The sequence below is a fragment of the Lithobates pipiens genome, unplaced genomic scaffold, assembly GCF_037356315.1.
Source record: "Lithobates pipiens isolate NorthernLeopardFrog02 unplaced genomic scaffold, aLitPip1_a1.2 Scaffold_23, whole genome shotgun sequence".
NCBI lineage: Eukaryota > Metazoa > Chordata > Amphibia > Anura > Ranidae > Lithobates > Lithobates pipiens.
This window is the reverse complement of record NW_027507785.1, coordinates 165,695,036-165,719,479: the sequence shown is the minus strand read 5'-3', so window position 1 is coordinate 165,719,479 and position 24,444 is coordinate 165,695,036. Positions and strand designations below refer to the sequence as shown.

Below are 24,444 nucleotides of genomic sequence, written 5' to 3'. Positions count from 1 at the left end.
GCATGGAGGACACAGGAGTCGTCTCACATCTTACCACTAAGATGGTGCATGTGCCGGGCAGACAGCGGGAGGGGGGGTCACCATGGCTACATTTGACAGGGCACAGCGAGGCTGCAATCGATGGGGTTTTTTTCAGCATTTTTTCAGTTTGTTTTTGCCCCCACAAATTGCAGCCGCCACTGCAAAGAATAAAATAATTCCCGTGGCTCCAGGAGTGCAGCTGTCCACAAGGGATGGCTGGGACCAGGCCTGGAGTGGCGGTGATCAGGGACAATGAATGGGCAGCAATGATTTGGGATAACTGACTGGCAGCACTGGTCTGGTGACACTGTACTGCTGTGATAGTGATCAGAGACATGGCTAGTGGCACTGACATGTGGTGATTTCAGAGCAGCCAGCCATTGTACATGATCATCACCATAGTGACGCTGCACTTGCTCTGGTGACAGTGTGTAAATATTTTTTCTTATACTGCTACTAGAGTAGACATTGTACTGCTCTGGGGGTTATCAGGATTTGTTCTATACAGACAGATTGCTTGTACTGTGATTATCACTGTATAAGCAGTCAAGCAGTCTTTGGAATCAGCATGCATCACCAGTCAGGGGTCTCGTCCACAGCTGCTGGAGCAGAAGAAAAAAATAAATAAAACTGGCCCTCTTCCATGAGAGTTTATAGCCTATGCTACATCATGGTGTCAGGTACCCAGCCTCCATTATTTTGCCTAGAAGGCCATCCTTACCCTCCACCAGCATTTGGAAAGTAATGTGTTCATGTAGCTGTATCAAGCTGCGAAGGATGCAGGATGGAGCACACTGGTTCAGCTGCCCCCATGTCTTGTACCTTGGTGTCAGTGATAGAGCAGTCACCTTTATGAACGCCTCATGGCGTTTATCCTCCAACTTCTGAGAACCATCAGCCCCCCATTCTTGCGGTCATTGCAATTTGTCATACTAGTTTTTCCAAATGCAATTTTTGGGGAAAAAATACACTTTAATGAATTTTATTGCACAAAAACAATATATAACCAAAGTTTTTGGTAAAATATAAAAGATGTTACATTAAGTAAACAGTATCCGACATGTCAGGCTTTAAAATTGTGCATGCTTGGATTAAGAGCATAATCCGTTCCAGGAGAATGCTTGTAATCCAAAGCACTCGCATATCAAAGCAAGTTTCCCCATAGAAGTCAATGGAAAGTAAGATAATTCGTTCCGCATTGACGTCTATTGCATGCAATACTGCATGTGGCCAGAGGTGGGGTGGGGGGGGGGGGGGGGGTGCCGGAAAGACTCGGGAATATATTCGGAGATCGCTTGGCTGCACTCGGAAACCCTCGGAAAGGCTCAAGAATGGAGAATTTCCGAATGGATCCCAACGGCTCAGAGTGTCACCGGTAAACCCCGACCCTCTGGCCAAATGCAGTACTGCACACCGCAGAGGCTTGAACCCTGCTCATTTCGCGAGACAACACTCACAGACAGAGTCAGGATTTAAAAAACATAATTGCTCATATTGCAAAGCTCTCTTTAACCGCGTTACTCGCAATCCGTGGTTCCACTGTACGATATTGAAAAATCTCCATAGGTGATAGTTTAACTATTTTAAAGGTTAGCAGTTTAGAGCTACAAAAGGCAATGGTGCAAACACCATTTACATATGCGAGTGCACTCTACGGAGGTGTTCACATTTGAAGATGAGAATAGGGAGATGGGGCGCTTTGAAAAAAAATAAAATAAAAGTTTGTACTATTTTTACACTGTCCCTTTACATTTTTTTCCTTTTTTCTTCTCAAATATATGCAATAAATATCAAGTAGAAGTATTCAATAGTTCAGTCAAATAATAATAAATTAAAGGATAATGAGGTATAATATATCCAACCGTTAATTGTTAAAGGGTTACCCCTAGTAAGCTCCTGTCATACACTGTAGGTAAGAGTTGATGGCCACAATCAGTCCGGCACCTCAAAATGGGTGCAAGCCAGGGTGGATATAAAATCCATTACAGCCAGCAAGTGAAACTAATTGGACCAGTTATAGTGTTAGTGTTAAAGTACTTTTTAAACTTTGAGAATGAACTCTTAAACATTAGACTTATTTTAATTGTATTGTCAGACATCTGATTTTTTAAGCGCCAGCACCCTGTGTTGTTTTTACTATGGTACAGCAAATGGTCATATCATATGCCGCCTCACTGTGCCCAGCAGCCTACCAGTGCCCGTCATGCAGCCTGTGCCTCACCAGTGCATATAAACATACACACTAGAGGTCGGCCGATATGTGCCGTTTTTTAATTAATCGGCATCGGCCGATTGAGCTGATAAAAAGGCTGATTTAGAACAGCGTGACTTGGAAATGACTTCTGTAATAGAAGTCAGTGTAAGTTGCCTGAGTCTTCATAGAAGAGACTTGTTTCCTCTCTGGGCAGTCTGCCAAGAAAAGAGCAAAAAGATACAATGTTTACACTTGAATGAATGAACTCAACTCAGTGTGTAAAGTTCTCAGTTTAAAGACTAAATCTTTTCTGACTCTTGTTGCTTACAAGTAAAAGTCCTGTATTTTCTCCCAGAAAATCCCTTAGACCCCCCAAAAATTATATATTTTTTTTAGCAGAGATCCTAGGGAATAAAATAGCGGTTGTTGCAATATTTTATGTCACACAGCTTTTGCGCAGAGGTCTTTCAAAAAAAATAAATAAATACCTAAAACAGTAAAAGTTAGCCCATTTTTTTTTCGTCCAATAGTTTTGACTACCTGTTTATTTTATAGGCTGCTTTAAAAGCGGGCAGGCGTTGATGGTAAAATGCTGCTAGTTTTAGCAGCGCTTTACCATCATTTTATCGGTGCTATTCGGCTGCTAGTGGGACACATATAACCCAGCTAGTGGCCCGAAGAAGAGGTTAAATGCGCCCGTGAAGCACCGCTGCCAAATCGCATTGCATGCGCTTCGGCAGTGGTGCCCATTAATATCAATGGGCAGGAGTGGTGGAGGAGCGCTATGCACCACTCCAAACGTGCTGCTTACAGGACTTTTTTTTTTTTTTTTTAAACCTCCTACCAGCACATCGCCTCGGTCTTTCACACAGACTGCAGGGGAGCCGTTTTGCAGGCACTTTACAGGCGCTATTTTTAGCCCAAAAGCACCTGAAAAAACCCCCAGGAGGGAAAGGTGTCTGTTAGGTTTTATGAGATGAAGGGGGATAAAAAAAATAAATAAAAAAATAAAAATCGGCATCATATCGGCCATCGGCCGCCATGATTTCTGAATATCGCCATCGGCCAGAGAAAAACCCATATCGGTCGACCTCTAATACACACTATATTTATATAAATAGAAGTGAGTGTGTGCGCGCGCACACACACACACACTTTTTTTTATTTATTTTTTAAATTGTCAGCTGCAGCTCTGTACCTTCAATCGCCATGCTGGGTACTGCACTGTAGGGGGAGGCAGAGAGCACAGCACACACTGTGCTAGACATCTCTCCCTTGCTTTCACTTTCACAGTAAACAGCGACCAAGCTCCTTCACAGTCAATTTACACATCGGCTGAGGATCCATATGCAGCCACCGCTCGAGGAGAGGGGGACATTACATCAGGGCTCGACAAACCCCAGGCGCCAGGTCGCCAATGCGACCAGAAATCGCAACATGGCGCCCTAGCTGCCACCAGCCCACTCACTATTGATGCCCCAGACATGCAGCGTACTAACTGCCATCCTCCTCCCTCCTCCACACTCAGCGGCGCCGCGCTAAGTGTGTGAAACTGACAAGCAACAGAGAGAGGAGTATCTGTCAGATTTCAGCTTGATGTCGGGGTGGGCGGGATCCAGCAGCTATCAAAACACCAGCCAATGGGATCTGGGCGGGCCGCTACGTGTATGTGGCCCCACCCCTTTTCTTAAGCAGCCCAATTGTTGGCTGGTGTTTGATAGCTGCTGAGTCCCGCCCACGCAGCCGGGCCCTGCCCACCCCAGCCGGGTCCCGCCCATTCCGACATTAAGCTCAATTCTAACAGCTCCTCTGTTACATTTCAGTAACAGAGTGCTCCGTGTGAAACCTGCCAGTGCCAACCAGTGCCATCTGCCAATCAGTGCCAACGCCAGTGTCACCAATCAGTGCCACCTGCTAGTGCCAACCAGTGCCACCAATCAATACCACCTGCAGCCAACCAGTGGCACCGCCAATCAGTGCCACCTGGCACTACCAACCAGTGCCACCGCCAATCAGTGCCACCGCCAACCAGTGCTATCTGCCAATCAGTGCCACCTGCCACCGCCACTCAGTGCCACCAATCAGTGCCACCTGCTAGTGCCAACCAGTGCCACCGCCAATACCACCTGCAACCACCAACCAGTGCCACCGCCAATCAGTGCCACCTACCAGTGAATCAGTGCCACCTGCCACTGCCAACCAGTGCCACCACCAACCAGTGCCACCGCCAATCAGTGCCATCTGCCAGTGACTAGTGCCACCGCCAACCAGGGCCACCTGCCAGTTCCAAACCAGTGCCACCTGCCAGTTCCAAACCAGTGCCACCTGCCAGTTCCAAACCAGTGCCACCTGCCAATGCCATCTGGCAGTTCCATGTGCCTGCCAGTGGCAACCAGTGCCACCGCTAATCAGTGCCACCTGCCACCGCCAACCAGTGCCACTGCCAATCAGTGCCACCACCAGTGCCACTGCCAATCAGTGCCAACTAGTGCCACCTGCCAACACCAACCAGTGCCACCGCCAATCAGGGCCACCTGCCACTTTCAAACCAGTGCCACCTGCCAATTAGTGCCAACCAGTGTCACCTGCCAGTGCCATCTGGCAGTTCCACGTGCCTGCAAGTGGCAACAAGTGCCACTTGCCAGCCAGTGCCAGCCTTACTCTTTCTGGTCAGCCCATAACCCTGATGTAACAGCGTTTCATTGGAGTCATTGACTGGGTGCTCCATTGTGAGTTAGGGATAGGGGGTGAACATGAGTGGCCTTACCCCGGGAGCTGACAATCCATACCACTCAAAAAAAAAAAAAAAAAAAAAAAAAAAAAAAAAAAAAAATGGCTCCTAACTTTTTTAACTGGCTCCTAAATTCCAAGCAAATTTGTCAACCCCTGCATTACATGGAGACCCCACGGCTGCCTGCAGCATGGGCGAGGAGGGGACGAGGAGAGAGTAAGGACAGGCGCTGCAGAATGACCCCCCCGTGGTGGTGGCACCAGGGACGGAGCCCCGCCCCATTTTCGGCACCATTAAACGGCATGAATGGTCTTTCAGCAAATTGCCAAAAAGGCAATTTTTGGCCGATATGTTTCGGGGGCCCAAATTTCGGTGCATGCCTAGTATATACAGTATATCTCTTCTGTTTATTCTCAGAATGCATTAGAGATTTTTCTCCCCAACCATATAATTATTCATATTTACCATAGCATATAGATATTTAAGGATAACTTGCCTTTTTTTAAGCTTAATTATACACCACAATAAGGTTATTAACCGAGTGATTGAAACAATAAATCGGCTAACTAAGAGAGTATGAAAATGATCGTTAGTTGCAGCCCTAGTCAGAACCGTTTTCTACCTCTTCTATCTAGATCATACTTGTACCACAGTCTGTCCTAAAATCTTTTGGATTCTACAGTGTGGTTCTAGCATGCATGCCAAAGACACCAGAGCTCACTGGAATGCCTACTATTTCTACATTTTGGGTAGTGCTTTTCTGAATTTAGAGGATTTGGGGAGGGAAGCTGTATGGTACCAGGCATGCCACACAATGAGAACCTAATATAATTGAAGTGACAGGCAAGTATGAACTCAAATAAAAAATAAAATAAAAAAAGTGCTTGGAGTCAAGCAACAAAAGAACTGTCCAAAAATACACTACTGGTTAAAGTTTATGAGAATCGCAGTACATAACTAATTGCAAAAACTCAACACTTACCATCTCCCAGAGCATCAATAGCCTCTACTTTTTTTTCAGTTGCCTTATCCATCATTTCCTCTGTGACCTGAATTATAAGATAATAAAACAAAATAAATAGCCAAAATTTAAAGAGCACATAAGCCGTTCACATTTGAGCGATACGAATCACAACCATTCTGCCCGCGTTTCGAATAATGTCAAATCGCTGGACGCCTGTCATCCAAAAGAAGTACAAGAGCTACTTTTGGGTGGTAGGCATGCTCTGATTCTGTTTGTGTGATTTTACGGCAATTCGTCAGGCGAAAATTGCAGCCAAATCCCACCACGATCGGGGTGCCATTGGAAGTGACTAGAATCGCACGGGCAGCCACTATTTCGAATCACAGCAATTGCGCCCGGGATTCAGATCGCCCAGATATGAACGGAGCCTAAAAGTTTCATACATTTACTTATTGTAGCAAGTCCAAGGATAGCGGAAGTGTTGGCTGTGAAGTAGAGGGACAAGTGAGATGTCCTGTCCACCATCCACGAACGACACCTTTGTGGCGATTCACAGAAGAGACAGTCCCATTGTAAAGCCCAAATGCATCCACAATTTTAATCTTCATAAACTAACAGATGCTACAGACCTATTTATCAACACAAAAGTCCAGTTTCTGGTTTAAAAAAAGTTGCATTTCATCTCGCCCATATGGCCATGTATAATTCATACACGATTTATCAAAAGCCAACCGAAAACCCAGCACTTTCCTCAAATATATTGAAGAAATTGTCACTATCCTGATCTACCAGCAAGGATCCCGTCCCAGGAAGCTCCGATTGTGTGAGTCGACTTCATGAACATTTTCTCAAAAACACCCCCCGCCACACAAAATCAGGAAGATGACCCCAAAATAAATGTTATGAACACAGCAGAGGTGGGGTTAGAAGAAACACCAGTTATTGTCCCCAATGTCCCTCCCAAACTGGCCTATGCATCAGATAATGCTTCAGACGTTATCACACATCCCTAAGATATTCATTTCTTATTTTTAACAGCCTGCCATTTCCCCGTTTCAAATACCTTGTGCAGATCACCCCGATTGATCACGTTTCTACCTTCCGTTAACGGACTCTGGCCTGTTTACCGATGATGCCTCTGCCTACTGTATGGATTGTTTATAAATCAAGTTTTTGCCTTCCACGTGCACTGACCTCGGCCTGTTAAATCGACCATGTTTTTTGCCTGCCACTTTAACTGATCTTTTGCCCTGCTACTGCAGTACACAGGGGTCTCACATAAGTGAGGGCCTTCAGAATAGTGTTCAGAGTAGAGAAAACCAGTGACAAAAAATAAAATAAAGGGGGGGGGGGGGGGGGGGGAAGAGATTGCACTGTGGACTGTTAAAGAGCTGGTATAGATGGGTATGAGCGGCCTCTACTAAATATCTCCACCCCAAAGAAAGGGGGAAGGGGTATTATGTTAATGAAAGCAATGGAAGTAGATGTGGCGCTATACCTTTGAAGTTTGCGGGACGGTAGAATTAATATCGGCAAATATCGAAAAGGAACATCATAATGAATAAATAAATTGAAAAAATAAAAAATAAGAATAAATAAGTGAATCTTAATGCATGTAAAATTAATTAAATAAAATAAATTTCTTCCTAATGCATCTAAAATACGTATACAATAAATGAAGTCATATTCTTAATCCATAAAGTGTACCATAAAATATTTCCTTAAAATAAATGTGATGATGAACAATACAAAGTGTTAATCTGACCCCACTCAGGGTTAAATAATAACTGATGAAAACAAACAAGTGCAGTATAATGTGTAAAGGAAAGGAGTCCAGCTAAGGGTTAGCCAATAAGTCCAACGGTGCCAGGAAAAAAGAAAGTATCCACTTGGAAAAGAGAATATCCACTTCAAAGTAAAGAGAGAATCCCCAACATGTGTGTCCAAAAATACGTTTTTATTGCCCTCACCAGATCCACTGCCCCCCTTGGGGGTAATCTCACTGCCACAGTGTGAGCCCCTGTGTCGCTGTGTGGTTTTCCTCTGGGGGTTCCTTTAAATGGTCCGTTGGGGATACCTCAGGCAGTATATTGATAAAAGAGAAGGGCATCCATAGTGTAAAACTGTCATAAAACTTGCTTTATTATATTAAAAGTTCTACTCACATTCATACAATGTATCTCTCGAATTCTAAACAAAGCCGCCGTCCGCCGTAGCGTTCCAAGCCAGAGAGAATGCATCTATTGGCCACGCCCTATTGGCCTAATAGCTGCACTAATTTCCTTTACACATACTGCACTTGTTTTTTTTTTCAATCACAGTTATTATTTAACCCCGAGTGGGGTCAGATTAACACTTTGTATTGTTCATCATCACGTTTATTTTAAGGAAATATTTTATGGTACACTTTATGGATTAAGAATATGACTTCATTTATTGTATACATATTTTAGATGCATTAGGAAGAAATTTATTTTATTTAATTAATTAATTTTACACGCATTAAGATAGTATATATACACACACATATTTATTCAGGTTTTTTCAATTTATTTATTTTTCACATTATGTTCCTTTTCGATATTTGCCGATATTAATTGTACCAGCCCGCAAACGTCAAAGGTATAGCGCCACATCTACTTCCATTGTTTTCATAGAGAAAACCAGTGGCTTGGGTTTCTCTGAGTTTTGTAATTTCTAGAACAGAGTCTGGAGACTAGGAGCTTCAAGAGATTTGGGTGGGAGAAGCCTCTACTCCTGTCTCCATTCTCTCATGACTGAGACCCCAAGCTTGACGTCCCTTCCTGCTGCCTCGACCAATACTTTGGCTGTGCTGACCATATCTCTGACTGCTGCCTGTACTATGGACAGCATTGCTGCCTGGACAATTCCTTTAGATGCAGCATGTTACCTGGACCAATGCTTTGGCTGAGCTGACAATATCTCTGCCTGCACCAAGTGCAGTATTCCTGTCGCTTACCATGTCCCTGCCTGCTGCCTGGACCAGTGCTCTTCATGTGGACCACTGCAATACTAAAACCACAGGTAATCTTGTTTACCCTTCGCTAAACAGAATGTATTTTGGGGTGTAATTGGTATGTACATGCTATGCGTTCGAAATATGAAGGGCCTTCAAAATATGATAGGTTGTCAGGACATTAGATGTGTAATTTAAGTCCCTAGAACACCTGATGGTGTGTCTTGGATGTTGGGCCTCTGTATGTGGCCATGCCACAAAGTAAAAGTCTCACACAGGTGATATCACCATACTCAGGAGGATTAGCAGAATGTATTTCAGGGTGTAATTTTTGGTATGTATATTTAGCCACTTGCCCACTGGGCACTCAAACTCCCTTCCTAACCAGACCAATTTTCAGCATTCGGTGCTCACATTTTGAATGACAATTATTGAGACTGGCCATACACCTATAGATTAGCTACAGATTTTCTATGGTCAGATGAAAAAAGTGGAACAGATTCCCCCATCTGAACTGTGTGGATGTAAGAATCTCCCACTCTCCCAAGCTTCCAAATCTTGCTATTCGGCCCCGCTGGCTCTCGCAATACCTGAACATTCTGATTAGGTGCAGGCATGGTTTCTGATTGGGTTCAGGTATTGCTTAGGTTGAGAGCCAGCGGGGTCGACTAGCAAGTTACTGAAGTTTGGCACAGTGGGAGATTCCGTCATCCACACAGTTTAGCATACATGGAGAAATCTTCTGCACTTTTTCCATCTAAACATAGAAAATCTGCAGATAATCTATAGGTGTATGGCCAGCTTTTTCCACACGGTACCCATATGAAATTTTTTCCTCAATTTTTTTCGCACAAATAGAGGTTTTTGATGGCATTTAATCCCCACTGGGTTTGTTTTTTTTGCGCTATAAAAATAAATATTTATTTGTTTCTTTTATACAATTTAGCAATTTACTGTATTCATTTTTCTTCATAAATTTTGGCCAAAATTTATACTGCTAGATGGGAGTGCCAGGATGTGAGCAGCCGTAGATGTGCCAGAGGAGCTCCGGGTATCCTGAACTCAATTCTTTCCCATCAATGCATATAATTGACTCAAAAAGACCAGCCAACCTGCCTACCTGTTCCTCTCTGTCCCCTGCCGAGTCCTGAGCTGATCTTGGGCAGAGATTCTGCCGTGGTCGTCCAGGGAGCCGCGCATGTCTCAAGCCTGTAGCTGCCGCCATCTTGCCGGCCTGTACCCAGTTGGAGCGAGCCGATCCCAGCCTGGCTGTGAAGTAAGAGCCTCTCATCCATCCCCCTGCCTGCCCAACACCGCTGTTTCCTGAACCACTACCCCGCAGGAGTGCACCGTGGCTGGCCCTCAACTTGAGAGCGTGGATCTTGCTCTCCCCTCCTATCTCATCACCCATCCACCTCCCTGCAGTGGCCTAGTGTGCCGACCAGCAGAGACTGCCTGTGTGGGCCAGTGGAGGCGTCCAGGGGCCTGGTGTGTCTGCCATCCTTTTGCCTTAACCACTCTGCTTTGGGCCTTCCCTAATCTGATACTCCCAGCCTACCACCCTTACTGGACTGCCACTGCCTTAGGATGCTCCAATTTTTCCAAATAAACTCATGAAATATAGAGTTTTGCTATCCTCAAAGTTTTTAGCGGGACTACCAGAGTTATGGAGCATGCATAGCAGTTGGGGCATAAGAATTATTTTAATAAGATCCACTTTGCCCACAACTGACATACAAAGCATTCCAAGTCTTAACACATGATCGGAATCTGAGCAGAAGAGGAGAGATATTAAGTAGACTGTATTCCCCAATTCGTGGGATCACCCATATCCCCATATATTTAAAAGAGGTAGCTATTGGGATATCTTCCACTAGGTCCCCATATTGCATTTGTTCAACTATCGGCATCAATGCGGATTTGATCCAGTTAATTTTTAGACCGGAGAACTTCCCAAATCGAACGATGGAGTCCATCGCTTCCCTCAGTGATCGTATCGCCCGGCAGAATCATTGTGTCGTCTGCATAGAGCATCACCTTCTCCTGCCTCTCCCCGTAGCAGAAGCCAGTGATGCCCGGGTTGTCTCTGATCTGGATCGCTAGTGGTTCTATCACCAGGGCAAGCAGCAGGGGTGATAAAGTCTGTTGCCCCGGCCCAAGGCAAAGGGCAGTGACCGTCTACCTGCCTCTCTAATAACTGCTTGGGGGTGGTGATACAGCAAGAGCACCCAGGAGTTATACACATCTCGAAAGCTGAATCATCTCAACACCTCCCAGAGATATGAATCCTCGGCTGCTCGAACATCCACTTTTGTGAATGTATACAGTGAAGACCAGGTAGCAGCCTTACAAATCTGAGCCACAGATACCCGATGACGAAACACACAGGAGGTTCGTACAGCCCTGGTAGAATGAGCTCACGCCCTAAAAAAGGGAGGAACATTATGTTTCAGACCGTAGGCCTGAATGACCAATTGACGGACCCAATTGGCAATGGAATCTTTGGAAGCTGCCTGCCCCTTCTTAGGCTATTTTTATTTATTTTTTAACCAAAAAAAACCTGAGTCTGATCCTCGGCTCTCTGAAGATCTAGACCAATAAACCTTGACTGCCCGAACAATGTTCAAAGAATGCAGACGTCTCTATTCTACCGAACAAGGGAGGGGGGGGGGGGGGGGAGCAAGCGCATTGCCCCTTGAATAAAGGTTCAAATTAGTGAATGGGAGGCTAAAGGCCTTTAGAAGAATATTATAGGGCCGAAACGTAACCTTTGATTGTACTCAAAGCCAAATTTGATTTCCACAGTTGACTGTAGAAAAGAGAATTGTTTTACTCACATCTGTCCGAGGATGCCATTTTCTAGCTTCACACCAAAACATAAGTCCTGATCTTATGATAAATCTTCCAAGCGAAAGCTTTTCCAGCATTCACTAGAGTAGATACCACTGGTCCCGAGATGCCACAGTCCTTTAATACCCTGGCTTCAATAGCCATGCCATCAAATTTAGAGACTGTAAATTGGGGTGGAATATAGGATCTTGAGACAGTAAATTGGGGTGACGTGGAAGCGTCCAAGGCCAGTCTATTGTCAGGCTCACAATCTCCGGGAACCAGGGTCTTCTGGGCCAGGCTGGTGCAACCAGAATGACTGGAACCACCTCCTCTCCAAATCCTGCACAATAAATGTGGAATGAGAGGGATCAGACCTAAATACCTTAGACTTTGAGCTGGTCTCAAGGCTGACTTTTCAGTGTTTATGATCCAGACTAAGTTTTTCAAATACCACACTGTTTATAATATGCTCTGTTCTAGAGCCTGTACTGAGTGATCTTTGAGCAGGTCGTCCAGATACCCGAGCATCAGGATCCCTTGGGCACTTAAAAGACCAAGTACCGGTGCTAGATCCTTTGTGAACACTCAGGGAGCTGCAGCAAGCCCGAAGGGTAAAGCCACAAAACTGAAAATTACATTGCTCTACTGCAAAAACATGGGAACCCCCGATGAGGCTGAAAGTTAAAAAGGATGCGTACCTATATCGATGGAGGCTAGAAAGTCTACCCTCTGGAGTGAGGTTACTACTAAGCGGACAGACTCCATCCGAAAGGACTGTATCAATAGATACTTGTTCAGGGACCATAGGTACAAAAATGGGCCTTGTGTCCCCGTTTGGTTTCTGAACCCTAAACAGGTTTGAGTAAAATCCTATGCCCCTTTCGAATACAGGAGCCTCTACAATCACTTCTTGATGCACTAGGCAATGTAGTGCCTGAAGCAATAAGTTTCTTTTTGGAGGATCCCAGGGAACGCTGGATCTGAGAAACCTGAGGGGGAACCCCCCGCAACGCCAGCTGGAAACCGCAAGATATAACTAAGGTGACCCAATCGCCCTGAATTGTTGTTTTCCAAAATGTCCGCAATGTGCAGCAGCCTTCCCCCCACCCGATGGAGTGGTGGCGTCCCCTCAAAAAGAGGGCTTGGTGCTGGGTTTAGAAGAATTTTGGACCCGGGGCTTTTTCTGGCCCTGGCCTTGACCCCTGCCCTAGCACCCTGTTGGTGGCGGAACCGCCGTGACGCTGAATAACGTTTTGCAAGGAAGCTCGGCTGACCAGTTAAGCCATAAAAGTCTGCACATATGTACAAACGAGAGAGCCAGACGAGAAACCTGGTGTATTAAATCCTTTACAGCATCAACAGCAAAACACAGCGCTCAAGGAATATCTGTCCTACTTTCAAGGCAGATCATCCTCCTGGTTAGGCCTATTAGAATGTTTGACCTGATCCTTTACGGACTGGCAAATACGAATTTCTAAAACAGCTGGCTGAATAGCTGAACTAGCCAAAGAAAATAGGAATTTTTTTTATTTTTTATAATCGCTTACCTGTAAAATCCTTTTCTTAGATTACATCACAAACACAGAGCCACAGTAATTACTGTATGGATTATATAGCACCTTTTTAGGTGATGGACACTGTCACACCCTAGACAGGAAGTTCAATTCCCCATATAATCCCTCCCCTTACTGGGAGTACCTCAGTTTTGTAGCAAAGCAATACACGTGTAACCAAAGAGGAGAGGGACCTCTGTAAGATGTTAAAGAAAATAGGATTTTTATATATCGTACATCACGGGACACAGAGCCACGGTAATTACTGTGTGGGATGTCCCAGAGCAATGCCACCTGAGGGGAGGGGGGACACAAACAAAAGTAGGGTGCAATCAGACCTGAGAACCTATACTGCTGCCTGCAGTACACTGCGCCCAAAGGCAATATCCTCATGCCTTCTTACATCCACCTGATAGAATCTAGGGAATGTATGGATTGAAGACCAAGTAGCGGCCTTGTAGATTTGAGCCATGGAGGCTTGTGATGCTGTGCGCTTTGATTTGAAAAGGTGGAAACTTTCCCCTTCAAAACATAAGCTTGAATAGTCACTTGCCAAATCCATTTGACAATAGTGGATTTCGACGCTGCCTGTCCTTTCCTAAGACCTTGAGGCAACACAAAAACTAAACATCCATTTTTGCAAACCTGAGCAGTCGCCTTCAAATGATTTTGACTGCTCTCACCACATTCAAAGAATGTAGTGATATTTCTTACTTAGAACAGGGTTCTGGGGGGGGGGGGGGGGGTGGGGGGGGGGGGGGGGCGTGGCCTGGCTGGGCATGTGAGCAGCGGTGTTTTACGGGGCTCCCGCTGGTGATCCTGTGACCGATCCTTTCCCCGCAAATACAGCCACCGGAATCAGGTCGGATTTGCTGCACACCGCTGCCCAGACCCTCAGGGACCTTACCGCTGCACTCACGGCAGGCGCGATGACCCGCAAAAACCTGGGAAAAGCCGCGGCACACAGCCAAGATGGTGCCTGGCAATCCCAGCCTCAGAGCACACCATGAGGCCAGGATAAGAAAGCTGCTCAGGGGGGTAAGTCATCTAAACCCCCTCCTGCCAAAGAACAGCCCAGAGACATGCTTTACTATGCACAGAAGCTTGCAGGCACACAGGACATGTCACCAGAGGCTTCATTGCGCTCAGCCACCATTACAGAGCAGGCCGCCCCTGATCATGCTGACAGAGGAGGATGGTGCACCTATGGAATCCATTCCTGATCCTATGCCTGGTCTGTTCAGTGAACAGATAGAGGAGGCACCCCAGCCCACACTGAGTGAGATTCTGCATGCAGTACAGAGATGCACAGCCTCTGTGGATGATCTTAAGGAGAAATTTGTGGGGCTGAGAGAGACAGTGTCCTTACTACGCCATGATATTCAGAAAATCAGGGAGAGAACTACGGCAGTGGAGGGGAAGAGTGAGTGATATGGAAGACCAACTGCCTCACTTGAACCGCGATGTTTGGGTGGCAACGCAGCAAGCGCGCCAGGCATTTAACAGACGACATTGAGAATTGTTTGAGACGCAACAATGTCCAGATTGTGGGGTTGCCGGAGAAGGTAGGGACCCCACTACGTTTACGGAAGACTGGCTGCATGACATTTTTGGCAAGGAGGCCTTCTCCCCCCTATATGCAGTGGAGTGGGCGCACAGAGTCCAACCGCGGCCCCCTCCCCCGGGCAGCCCCCCGAGAGCGATGTTAGCCAGGCTCCTGAACTATAGGGATCGGAAAACTGTTACGGCTGGCCAGAGAAAAGGGTGCCATGCAATAACAGGGGGTGCTGAGGTGCAACGCAGAAGATCCAAGTTTGCGGACGTTAAAAAGCGCCTGCAGAGGCTGCAATTGAAATACGCTATGCTGTTCCCTGCGAAGCTCCGTGTCACTGCCATGGATCAAAACCATTTCTTTGAAAACGCACACAAGACGCCGCGAGATGGCTGGACCACAATGAGAAAGTCATCCGCCACAGAGGAGAGGACTGAGTCCATGTTGTTTATTTACAGAGGGCACCTGAAGAACTGGCGTTTATCCACCTGAGATGTTTCCACACTGTTACCAAGGGGCCATTACTTGATGACCATTATCAGCGAGTTTAATCCCCGTCCACTGTTTGCTTTCGAAGGTGACGAGTCACACCTTTGGCCGGAATGCGGTTTTGCATCCGCCCTCAACAACTCCAGTCAAAGTTGAGAAGTGAACGAGAATATGTGAGCCCTGCCGACAAGCTTGAGGCTTGCAAGGGTCACCCCCCCCGTTGTTGGGGTAATTGTTCATCCTGCCCTATTGGCAGGAGCAAGGCCACAAGTTGAACAGTTCATCTATGGTTACTGCCCTGCTGGCTCAGCTGCGTCATGAGGCATTTTGCGGCTTTGCATCGCATATCCAGTGCACAGGAAATATTGTCACTGCCACCACAGGCTTGACGCTCTTTTTACCAGTCCCTCCTGCTCATTCAAGATTTACGGACCCTGTTCTTGCGGGAGTGGTGCCTGGAGGCTCTGGAACCCCTAGTAAGTACAGTAGATTACACCCATGCGAACTATCTATTATGCCCATAGTCACTTGGAACGTTCGGGGGGTAAATGATCCATTGAAAAGGACCATGATTTCCACAGGGTTACGAAAATTTCACCCGGCCATAATAGGCTTTCAGGAGACACATCTGCAGGGGGACACTGAAGTTTTTACAATATGCGTGGGTTGGGAAGGCCCATCATTCCACTCACACCTTGTTCTCGCGGGGGGTGAGTGTTCTGATACACAGGGCATTGGCATACCAGGAACTGGACTCCCTCATAGATGTATCTGGCAGATTTGTATTTCTATACTGTAAAGTATATGCACTTATTCTAGTTCTTGCTTTTGTGTATAACCCCCCCCCCCCCCCCCCCCCGTTTTCGCGGGAGGTGCTACAGTTGTTGTTATCATACCTGGCCAACAAACAGGAGGCCCCAGTTTTAATTATGGGGGACGTCAACTGTTACCTGTTGATCCCAAACTGGTCAGACATCCCCTGGGGGCAGCCGGGGCACTGCCCTTAGTAGATTGATGACAGAGGTGGGGTGGGCTGACATATGGCGGATTCGCAAACCCAGATTGTAGGCAGTTCTTGTGTTTCTCTAAAACACATGGATCCCTATACCGTATAGACTTATGTGTGGCCACCCCCAATATGGTTGGGTGCACCTCAGGGTGGAATACTTCCCTCGGGGTGTGTCGGATCACTCCCCCTGGCCTTATGGTTAATTACTCAACCCCCCAGTTCACTGCCTAGGGCCCCGTGGAAGCTGAATGCCTTTTGGCTGAAGCTGTCCCCATCACCAGATAGGATATCGTCGCAGATTCAAAGTTTCTTCCAGAGGCACCGGCAGCACCCCAATGACCTTTAATGTGGGAAACCTTTAAGGCGTACCTGCGGGGGGTATTTCTCCATGAAATACACTTGGTAAAGCAGAACTCCTCGGCATTGCTAGAGCAAGCGGGAGACTTGGTGAAACGGTTGGAAATAACATTTGTAACGGGACATACTGACTCTGCAAGGGAGGCATGGATGGCAGCTCAGGATTCCCTGGACCACCTGAGAGCCTCCACCGCGGAGCGTAAGATTTTTCACGAAACTGGCGTTCTACGAGGAGGGGGAGAAGACGGGGCGCCTACTTGCCAAAATTGCGAAAGCACAACAGTTGTCGCCGGCCATACGAGCCAAAAATGGCAAGCTGGTCAACTCCCAAGAGGTCTTTATATCCGAGCTGGCTGACTTCTACAGGGACCTGTATAGGTCGAGGGAAGCCTACTCGGATGAAGATCTAAACACATATTTGGCCACTATAAATTTACCCATGCTCTCCGAAGAGGCCATATTTTGCCTGAATTATTAAAAGTGTTTAATGCATGCATGGAGGAAGGTGCTCTCCCTGAATCTATGACAAAGGCCAATATTGTTTTACTGCTCAAACCGGGAAGGATCCAGTAGACCCGGGGTCATACAGACCCATCTCATTATTACAAAGTGATGTAAAAATCCTGGCAAAGGTCATGGCGCTCCGGGTCAACGAGATAGTGTCCATTATTATCCACCACGATCAGGCTGGCTTTATGCCGCAAAAATCCACAGCAACGAACCTCAGGAGACCGTTTTTTAAATATGCAGCTGCAGGCAGACAGCGGGGAGTGTAAGGCACTTCTGTCCCTCAACGCCAATAAGGCGTTTGACAGCATTGGCTGGAGGTATCTCTGGGCAGTGTTGCGCAAATTTGGTTTCGGGCAGCGGTTCGTGGCCTGGATTAAACTATTGTACACCTCCCCGAAGGCAAACATTAAGATGGCAAATAAGATGTCTGCCGATTTCGCTTTGGGCAGGGGGGACGAGGCAGGGGTGTCTGCTGTCCCCCTTTCTCTTCGCGATTGCAATAGAACCAATCGCAGCACTTATAAGAGACAGTGCAAGAATTCAGGGATTTCAGTATGGGGTTATCCATGAGAAAATGATGTTATATGCGGATGACATGTTGCTTTTCTTGGCCGATCCCAGCCAGTCCATGCCAGAGGTAATGTCCATAATAGAACAGTTTGGTGGGTACTCAGGCTTGACCATTAACTGGTCTAAGTCGGCTATGATGATGTTGGCTGAAGGGGATATAGCAGTCCCTGAGTCTTGTCCTGTGCCAGTAGTAGCCAGTTTTAAGTATCTGGGGGTACAAATCATTATCAAAGTAGGGGATTATTGCTCCGTGAACATATGCCCGCTGCTGTCCAGATTCTGGGATAGGGTAAATACGTGGAATACCCTTAGGACGTCACTGGCTGGGAAAGCCAATCTCATAAAAATGATTTTAATGCCCCAACTGCTATAATTCCTCCACAACTCACCAGTAGTAATACATCTAAAAATCTTCAGGGTGGTAAATACTTTATTTCGGAAGTTGCTGTGGAATACAAAGCCCCCTAGGATCAAGCTGGAACAGCTGCAGCGGTCTAAGGACAGCGGAGGGTTGGCGGTACCCAACCCTTGGCTGTACTACATAGCGGCCCAGTTGCAGCACCTGGTAGGCTCCATGTCACATGAACCGGTGGGCTCATCGGCCCGGGTTGAAGCTTCATGCGTCTGGGTGGAGACCATCCCTATGGGACTGGAGGCTCAGATGTTCAAGAGCTCCAACAAACAGACCCCTACGCTGTTCATGATACAAAAAGTTTGGAATAAGTAGACAGCTTCAGGGGGTACAGGGATTCACAGACTATAGTCCTATATGGGGTAACCACAACTATGTAGAGCTCGCTAAAATACAGACAGACCACAGATGGCACAGGTGACAATGCTGTCCCATATATTTCAAAATGGTAAGCTGCTGACCTTTGCAGACATGCGGAATAAATTCAACCTTTCTGAGACCATGACCTTCCCATATTTGCATCTGCGGCACGCGGTGGCCATGCAGGGGGACTCGGTAGATTGGGTGTTGTCACCCACCCCGGTGTACCATGCGTTGCACTCTGTGGACGGTATGAAGGGAATAATATCACAATGCTACCAGATGCTGCTAGCACAGTACCTGCGTGATCACCCTTGCAAAGCACTGCCACTCTGGGAAAGGGACATAGGTCAACTCACGGGCGAGCAATGGGATGAGGCCTTACAAGCTATAACCTTATGTTCATTAAATGTGGCGCAAAAAGTATCCCAACTCTATATTATACTGAGAGCACATTACACACCTGTTAGGCTTTGCAGGATGGGCAGGCTAGATGACCCGTTGTGCGGTAGGTGCAGGTAGCATGAGGGGGACCTCGTCCACCTCCTGTGGCGATGCCCGAAGCGCAACAGGTATTGGAAGGAGGTTGTTGACATGCTCAATATGGTGTTTCAAATGCAGATACCTACGGATCCCTTATGTTGTATTCTAGGGGTCCTGGGGGGATGTGATTCCTGAGGTGCCGATCAGGGTGGCAGTCTCCAGGGAGCTATTCCAGGCTAGGAAACTTATTTTACTGGGCTGCAAATCCGCAGGGCCTCCTGTAGCGGCAACTTGGATAACACACATGGGTAGAACCCTCATAATGGAAAAATGTATATACCAAAATAGGGGGTGCCCGGGAAGGTTTGAGCGCCTCTGGTCACGATGGCTGGACACACCGGGCTGAGCCCAAATGAGCTTGTAATGCCCAGACTACTACAAGGTCTATAAAATGGAATGCTCAGGTCAGGCAGGACAAGCAGAATGGGGTAACCCTGAGCGTAATGGGAGCAGACTGAGGGAATCGTGTGATGATGTAATGCCTGTGTGTACATTAGAGCTGCCACAACGAGTCAACGTAATCGATTACGTTGACATGCATGCAGGGCGTCGATGCGCCATAGTGGCAGTGCTTAGTATCTACCGCTGCCCTCCGTGCCGCCGTCCCCCTCTCTTCTCCCCCTCTGTGCCGCCATCCCTAGGGGTGCAACGGATCATCACCGATCCGTGATCCGAGCGCACATGCCGCGATCTCGGCCTTAGGAGAGGCCGCGGATTCGGCCTAGCTCCGAATCGGCGGCCATCTTTCTACACCCAAGCGTTTACAACGTGATCGCTCCGATGGAGCGATCACTTGTAAACAAACCGGCGTCATGACATGTTTCTCTCTCCCCTCTCTGTACTAATCTGTGCAGTGGAGGGGAGAGGTCGGATAGAAGCAGCCATCCCTCCATACCCAGCCAATACGATACTCTGCCAGCCAATACAAACCAATACGCTCAAGGTTATCCAAAGGATTAATTAGCTAATCAAAAAAAAACAAAAAAACACTAGATTCATTAAAAAAATAAATAATCGGATAGTCGTTGACTAATCGAAAAAATAATCCATCGATTAGTCGACAGACAAATTAATCGTTAGTTGCAGCTCTAATGTACATTAACGAATAAAAGCTGTCTAACTGTAACTGTGCACTGGAAATTGTTGTATACTTATGAATCTAATAAAAACCTGATTCAAAAAAAAAAAAAATACAAAAAAAAAAAAGAACAGGGTTCTGGAAATAAATTAAAGGTAAAACAATATCCTGGTTTAGGTGAAAACCTGAAACCAGCTTTGGCAGAAAGCTAGGATGAGGACGCAATACTACTCTATCCTTGTGAATGATTAAATATGGTTCTTTACAAGAAAGAGCGCCAACTTGGATACCCTTCTTGCAGAAGAAACGGCTACCAGAAAAACCAACTTCTTTGTCAAAAGGAGTATGTCGTATCGGCTCAAAGGCCGTTTCTGTAACGCCGATAGAACAACATTCAAGGGTTCAGGGGTGCTCTGACTGGTGGATTAAACCACGTTACCCCCTGTATAAATGCTTCGGAACCAAAGTATGCGAAGCAAGCGGACCTTGAAACAATACCAATAAGACCGAGATTCCCTTGATAGTACTCAAGGCCAGTTTAATCTCTAACCCCATCTGCAGAAAGGCAAGGATTCTACCTACGACATACTTTCTAGGCTGCCAAACCCTGGATACACACCAGGAAATATATGCCTTCCAGACTCTATAAATGACTCTGGAAGCTGGCTTCTTTGCATTAATAAAAGTAGATATCACAGAGCCTGAAAGCCCACAATTCTTCAGAATGTGGGTTTCACCAGCCAAACCGTTAAATTTAGCATTTGTAAAGTAGGAACACTGGTCCCTGCGATAGCAGGTCTGGACGTGGTGGTAGGTGCCCTTACCACCATCTTTACCATTTCTTCATACCAAGATCTTCTGGGCCACAAGAACCATCGACTTCTTTGCCCACTTGATCCTGCAAAGAAGTCAAGGTAGCAGCAGAATAGGGAATGCATAAATCAGTGAGAACTGATCCCATGGGGTCACCAAGGCATCTGTTCCGCACACGCGTGGATCCCTCGTTCTTGACACAAAGTCGTCAACTTTGTTGTTGAACCTGGATGCAAACAAACAGATCTACATCCTGGATCCCCCCCATCTTTGGCATATAGCCAGGAAGAGGTCGGGATAAAGGGAACAACTGCTGGCAACTAAGTAGTCCGCCTGCCAGTTACTCTACTCCTGGAATGAAGATTGCCAATATGCATGGCACATGCTTTTCTGTCCAGGTTAGAATCTAGTTTACCTCTCCCTGGGATGTCTTCTGGTAACCCCCTGGTGGCATGACTGAATCCTGACAGGAGAATTCCGCAACCTGAATATCCAGGCCCTTAGGGCTAGGTACACTGCCCGAATCTCTAAGACGTTGATGGGCAAAGTCCTTTCGGCTCTGGACCATTTTCCTTGGACCAATGTCTCTTCCAGAAATTTACGCCTCATGTGCGCAAATGACAACTTACATATTGTGCAGAACAAAAACGCGAGAATACGTTTTTATGCATGTGCTCAAAAATGTGCACAGATACAAAATCAAAAAACAAACAAACACAAACCTCTGAATATGTAGATGCTCAAACAGGAGTATCCTGTGCAAGAGGCCTAAAACGATCAGCAGTCCCTAAAGTCATGTGCACTACACCAGACCTGCCTTTGATATGTAGCAAGCATAACTCCTCCAAATTAATTATTTTTATGCATCAGTAGGCAGCCGGTCTTTTATACTGGTTCCCGCAGTTAAGGCGTACTTGCCCTGGTTTATCCGCCTGTTCATTATCTCACCCGCGTGAAATTTACTGAGGCTGCCGACCATCATCTGCATATATTCTTTGTTTTCTTTAATCCATATTATACTTTCCAAATGAAATTTCTACAATTGTAACCCTCAGTGTCTACGACGCAAAAGTAATGCCAAGTAAACAGCAACATTACCTCTAAATCATCATTTCCCATCTCCTGAGGGGGCTCATCATCTGGTGCAATAACGCCTTCATTATCAATATCTGGTTCAAAAACAAAATAGATTACAAACACAATGGACTCAATTATGGTACCACATAGCTGTTTGTCATTTAGCTTACCCAAGTCGCTTTCTTCACTCACTGGTTGAGGAGTTGGAGATGGGACCCTTTCTTCTTTTATCTCATCTGTCTAAAAGAAAAATTCAGATAATGTTGAAAATAGCTAAAAACGTAAAAACAAAGCTATTGATACAGGGGAGCACAACAAGCCGATTTAGAATGAGCAGAATTACAGTACCCCCATCTGCCAGTATGTAATGTCAGTTTTATTTCAGTTTTTGATATTCATTCACACCTTCATTTGTTTTTATAGAGCTCCATCTTGGGGTCCCAAAACCAGTGTAGTGCTTTGCACACTTCTCAAGCATACGTTATGCTTCCTAAAAAAGCATTTAAAAAAAATAAAAAATAAAAAAGCAGTATTGCTGTTACTTGATTAACCAATCTCATAGTGTAAAAGCTTGCTAAACCAAAAACAATTTTCTTTTAGGCTGGATATAAAAGCGTGCATGCAATGTGTGTGGCAATTAACATGCATAGATGGGAAACGCCCCATGTTAACACAAGACACATAGGAAACGGGAATCTACTACAAATGCATTTTATACAGCAAAATGCATACATTTTGCTGCATAAAAACAAAGAGTGAATTGGGCCCTAAAAGGATATAAAATGGAAAGGAAAAAATAATTCCTAAGTTAAAGTTTAAGTCCACCTTTACAGAGAATCTGTAAAGTGAACTTACACTGGACCCCCCTTCTCATTGCATCTGGTCCTGCTAACCTGAGTCCCGCGCACTGACAGAGATCGTATGTTACTGTACCGGTCCTTGAATTTGAAATTCCTGTGGCTCTCTCCTCTTTGCCTGTGGTGACAGAATGGGCTATGCGGGCCCTGATTGGTTGGCACAAACCAATTAGAATGTTCCTAAATGTACCTCTCAACTCCAAAGACATGCAGGTAGGTTAATTGGCTTCTGTCCAAAGTTGACCCTAGTATATGAATGGGGACCTTGGATTGTGGGCTCCTTGAGGGTAGGGACCGATGTGAGTGTGCAATGTACAAGGATAGGGACAATTGTAGACACTCACTCAGGTTGAACAGGATGGACTAGTGTCGTTATTCAACCTTACTAACAATGTAACAAGGTATGTTTTGGATATTACGCTCCTGGCCCCCAGGCACATCTTCCTAAACCCCCAGACATGTCTTCCTGACCCCCACATGCCACATCTTCCTGACCCTCCCCAACCCCACTCTCCTGACCACACACATTATGTATTCCTGACCCCCTCCCGCACTCTCCTCACACCGCCTCCGAAATAGCTCAGGCTCTTATCCAAACACGTCCGAGCTCTTAATCTATGTGAAGTTCGGCCCTCTGATCTCCACCCACCCCGTTAACCACTTTCCTGCAGAGTGCAGATGGCAATGTGAAAATAAATCGCTCCATACTCTCTCTCTGCACTCAACAGCCCTCTCTTTCTAAATGATCCCTGGATTAATGGCCACTACTACCTACCAGTCACAGTACAGTAGGCTCATCACACCGAACTCTCCTGCCATGCACTGTACCCAAATGGCCCCCATTGAGCCACATCCTCATCCAATTTCCATGTTTTTTGCCCCCTCCCCCCATCCTCTTGACCCCCCCTGCAAAGTACCCTCCTGCACAGCACCCTTCCTACCCCCAGAACCCAGTCTTCCTGACCCCCCCGCACTCTCCTGACCAGGCAAACCGGCCCCGCCCCCCTCAAAAAAAAAAAAACGGTGTTCCTGATGCCTCTGCACTGTACCCTCCTGACCCCCCCCCCCCCCCCCTGCACCATGTATTCCTTGTGACAGAGGCACTTGGCTCCCCGATTAGGTGCTTCCTTCTGCCAAATAGTGCCTCCCGCCCTCCAAACTGTTCGGAACAGACAGAGCTAATACCAGGCAGTTTTACCCCAAGCATCATACATAGGCAAGATGTGAGGTCAAATCCAATGATTGTTTATTGAACAGAATTACAGGCTTTGAAAATATTTTTCCAAGTAAGTCAGTATCCACATGAACAATAAAACAAAATGTCTGTCATTTGCTATTGCCCCTGCATGAGCTTATTGTGCAATGCATACCTCTTTAAAAAAAAAAAATATTACTAGAAAAGGCAACCCTCAAGTGTCAAAGCATGGATGATCACAGCTCTGAAAATGATCACACAAAGTTGGCATGATCTGGTATTGGGACATCCATACAATATGATGACCAGCTAGCAACCTTGCATATCTATGAGACAGATGGCTGATGCCA

At 46.2% G+C, this 24,444-nt stretch overlaps 1 protein-coding gene across 1 annotated transcript in view; it reads right to left on the bottom strand.

The window, feature by feature from the left end:
• Positions 1–24,444, bottom strand: part of ST13 (ST13 Hsp70 interacting protein) — a 150,838-nt gene that overhangs the window by 108,726 nt on the left and 17,668 nt on the right. Inside the window, exons 3-5 of the mRNA XM_077452552.1 lie at positions 22,213–22,282; positions 22,064–22,134; positions 5,929–5,995 (exon numbers count right to left, since the gene is read on the bottom strand). Of these exons, the coding sequence (XP_077308678.1) occupies positions 5,929–5,995; positions 22,064–22,134; positions 22,213–22,282 (208 nt within the window). The remainder of the gene's footprint in view (positions 1–5,928; positions 5,996–22,063; positions 22,135–22,212; positions 22,283–24,444) is intronic.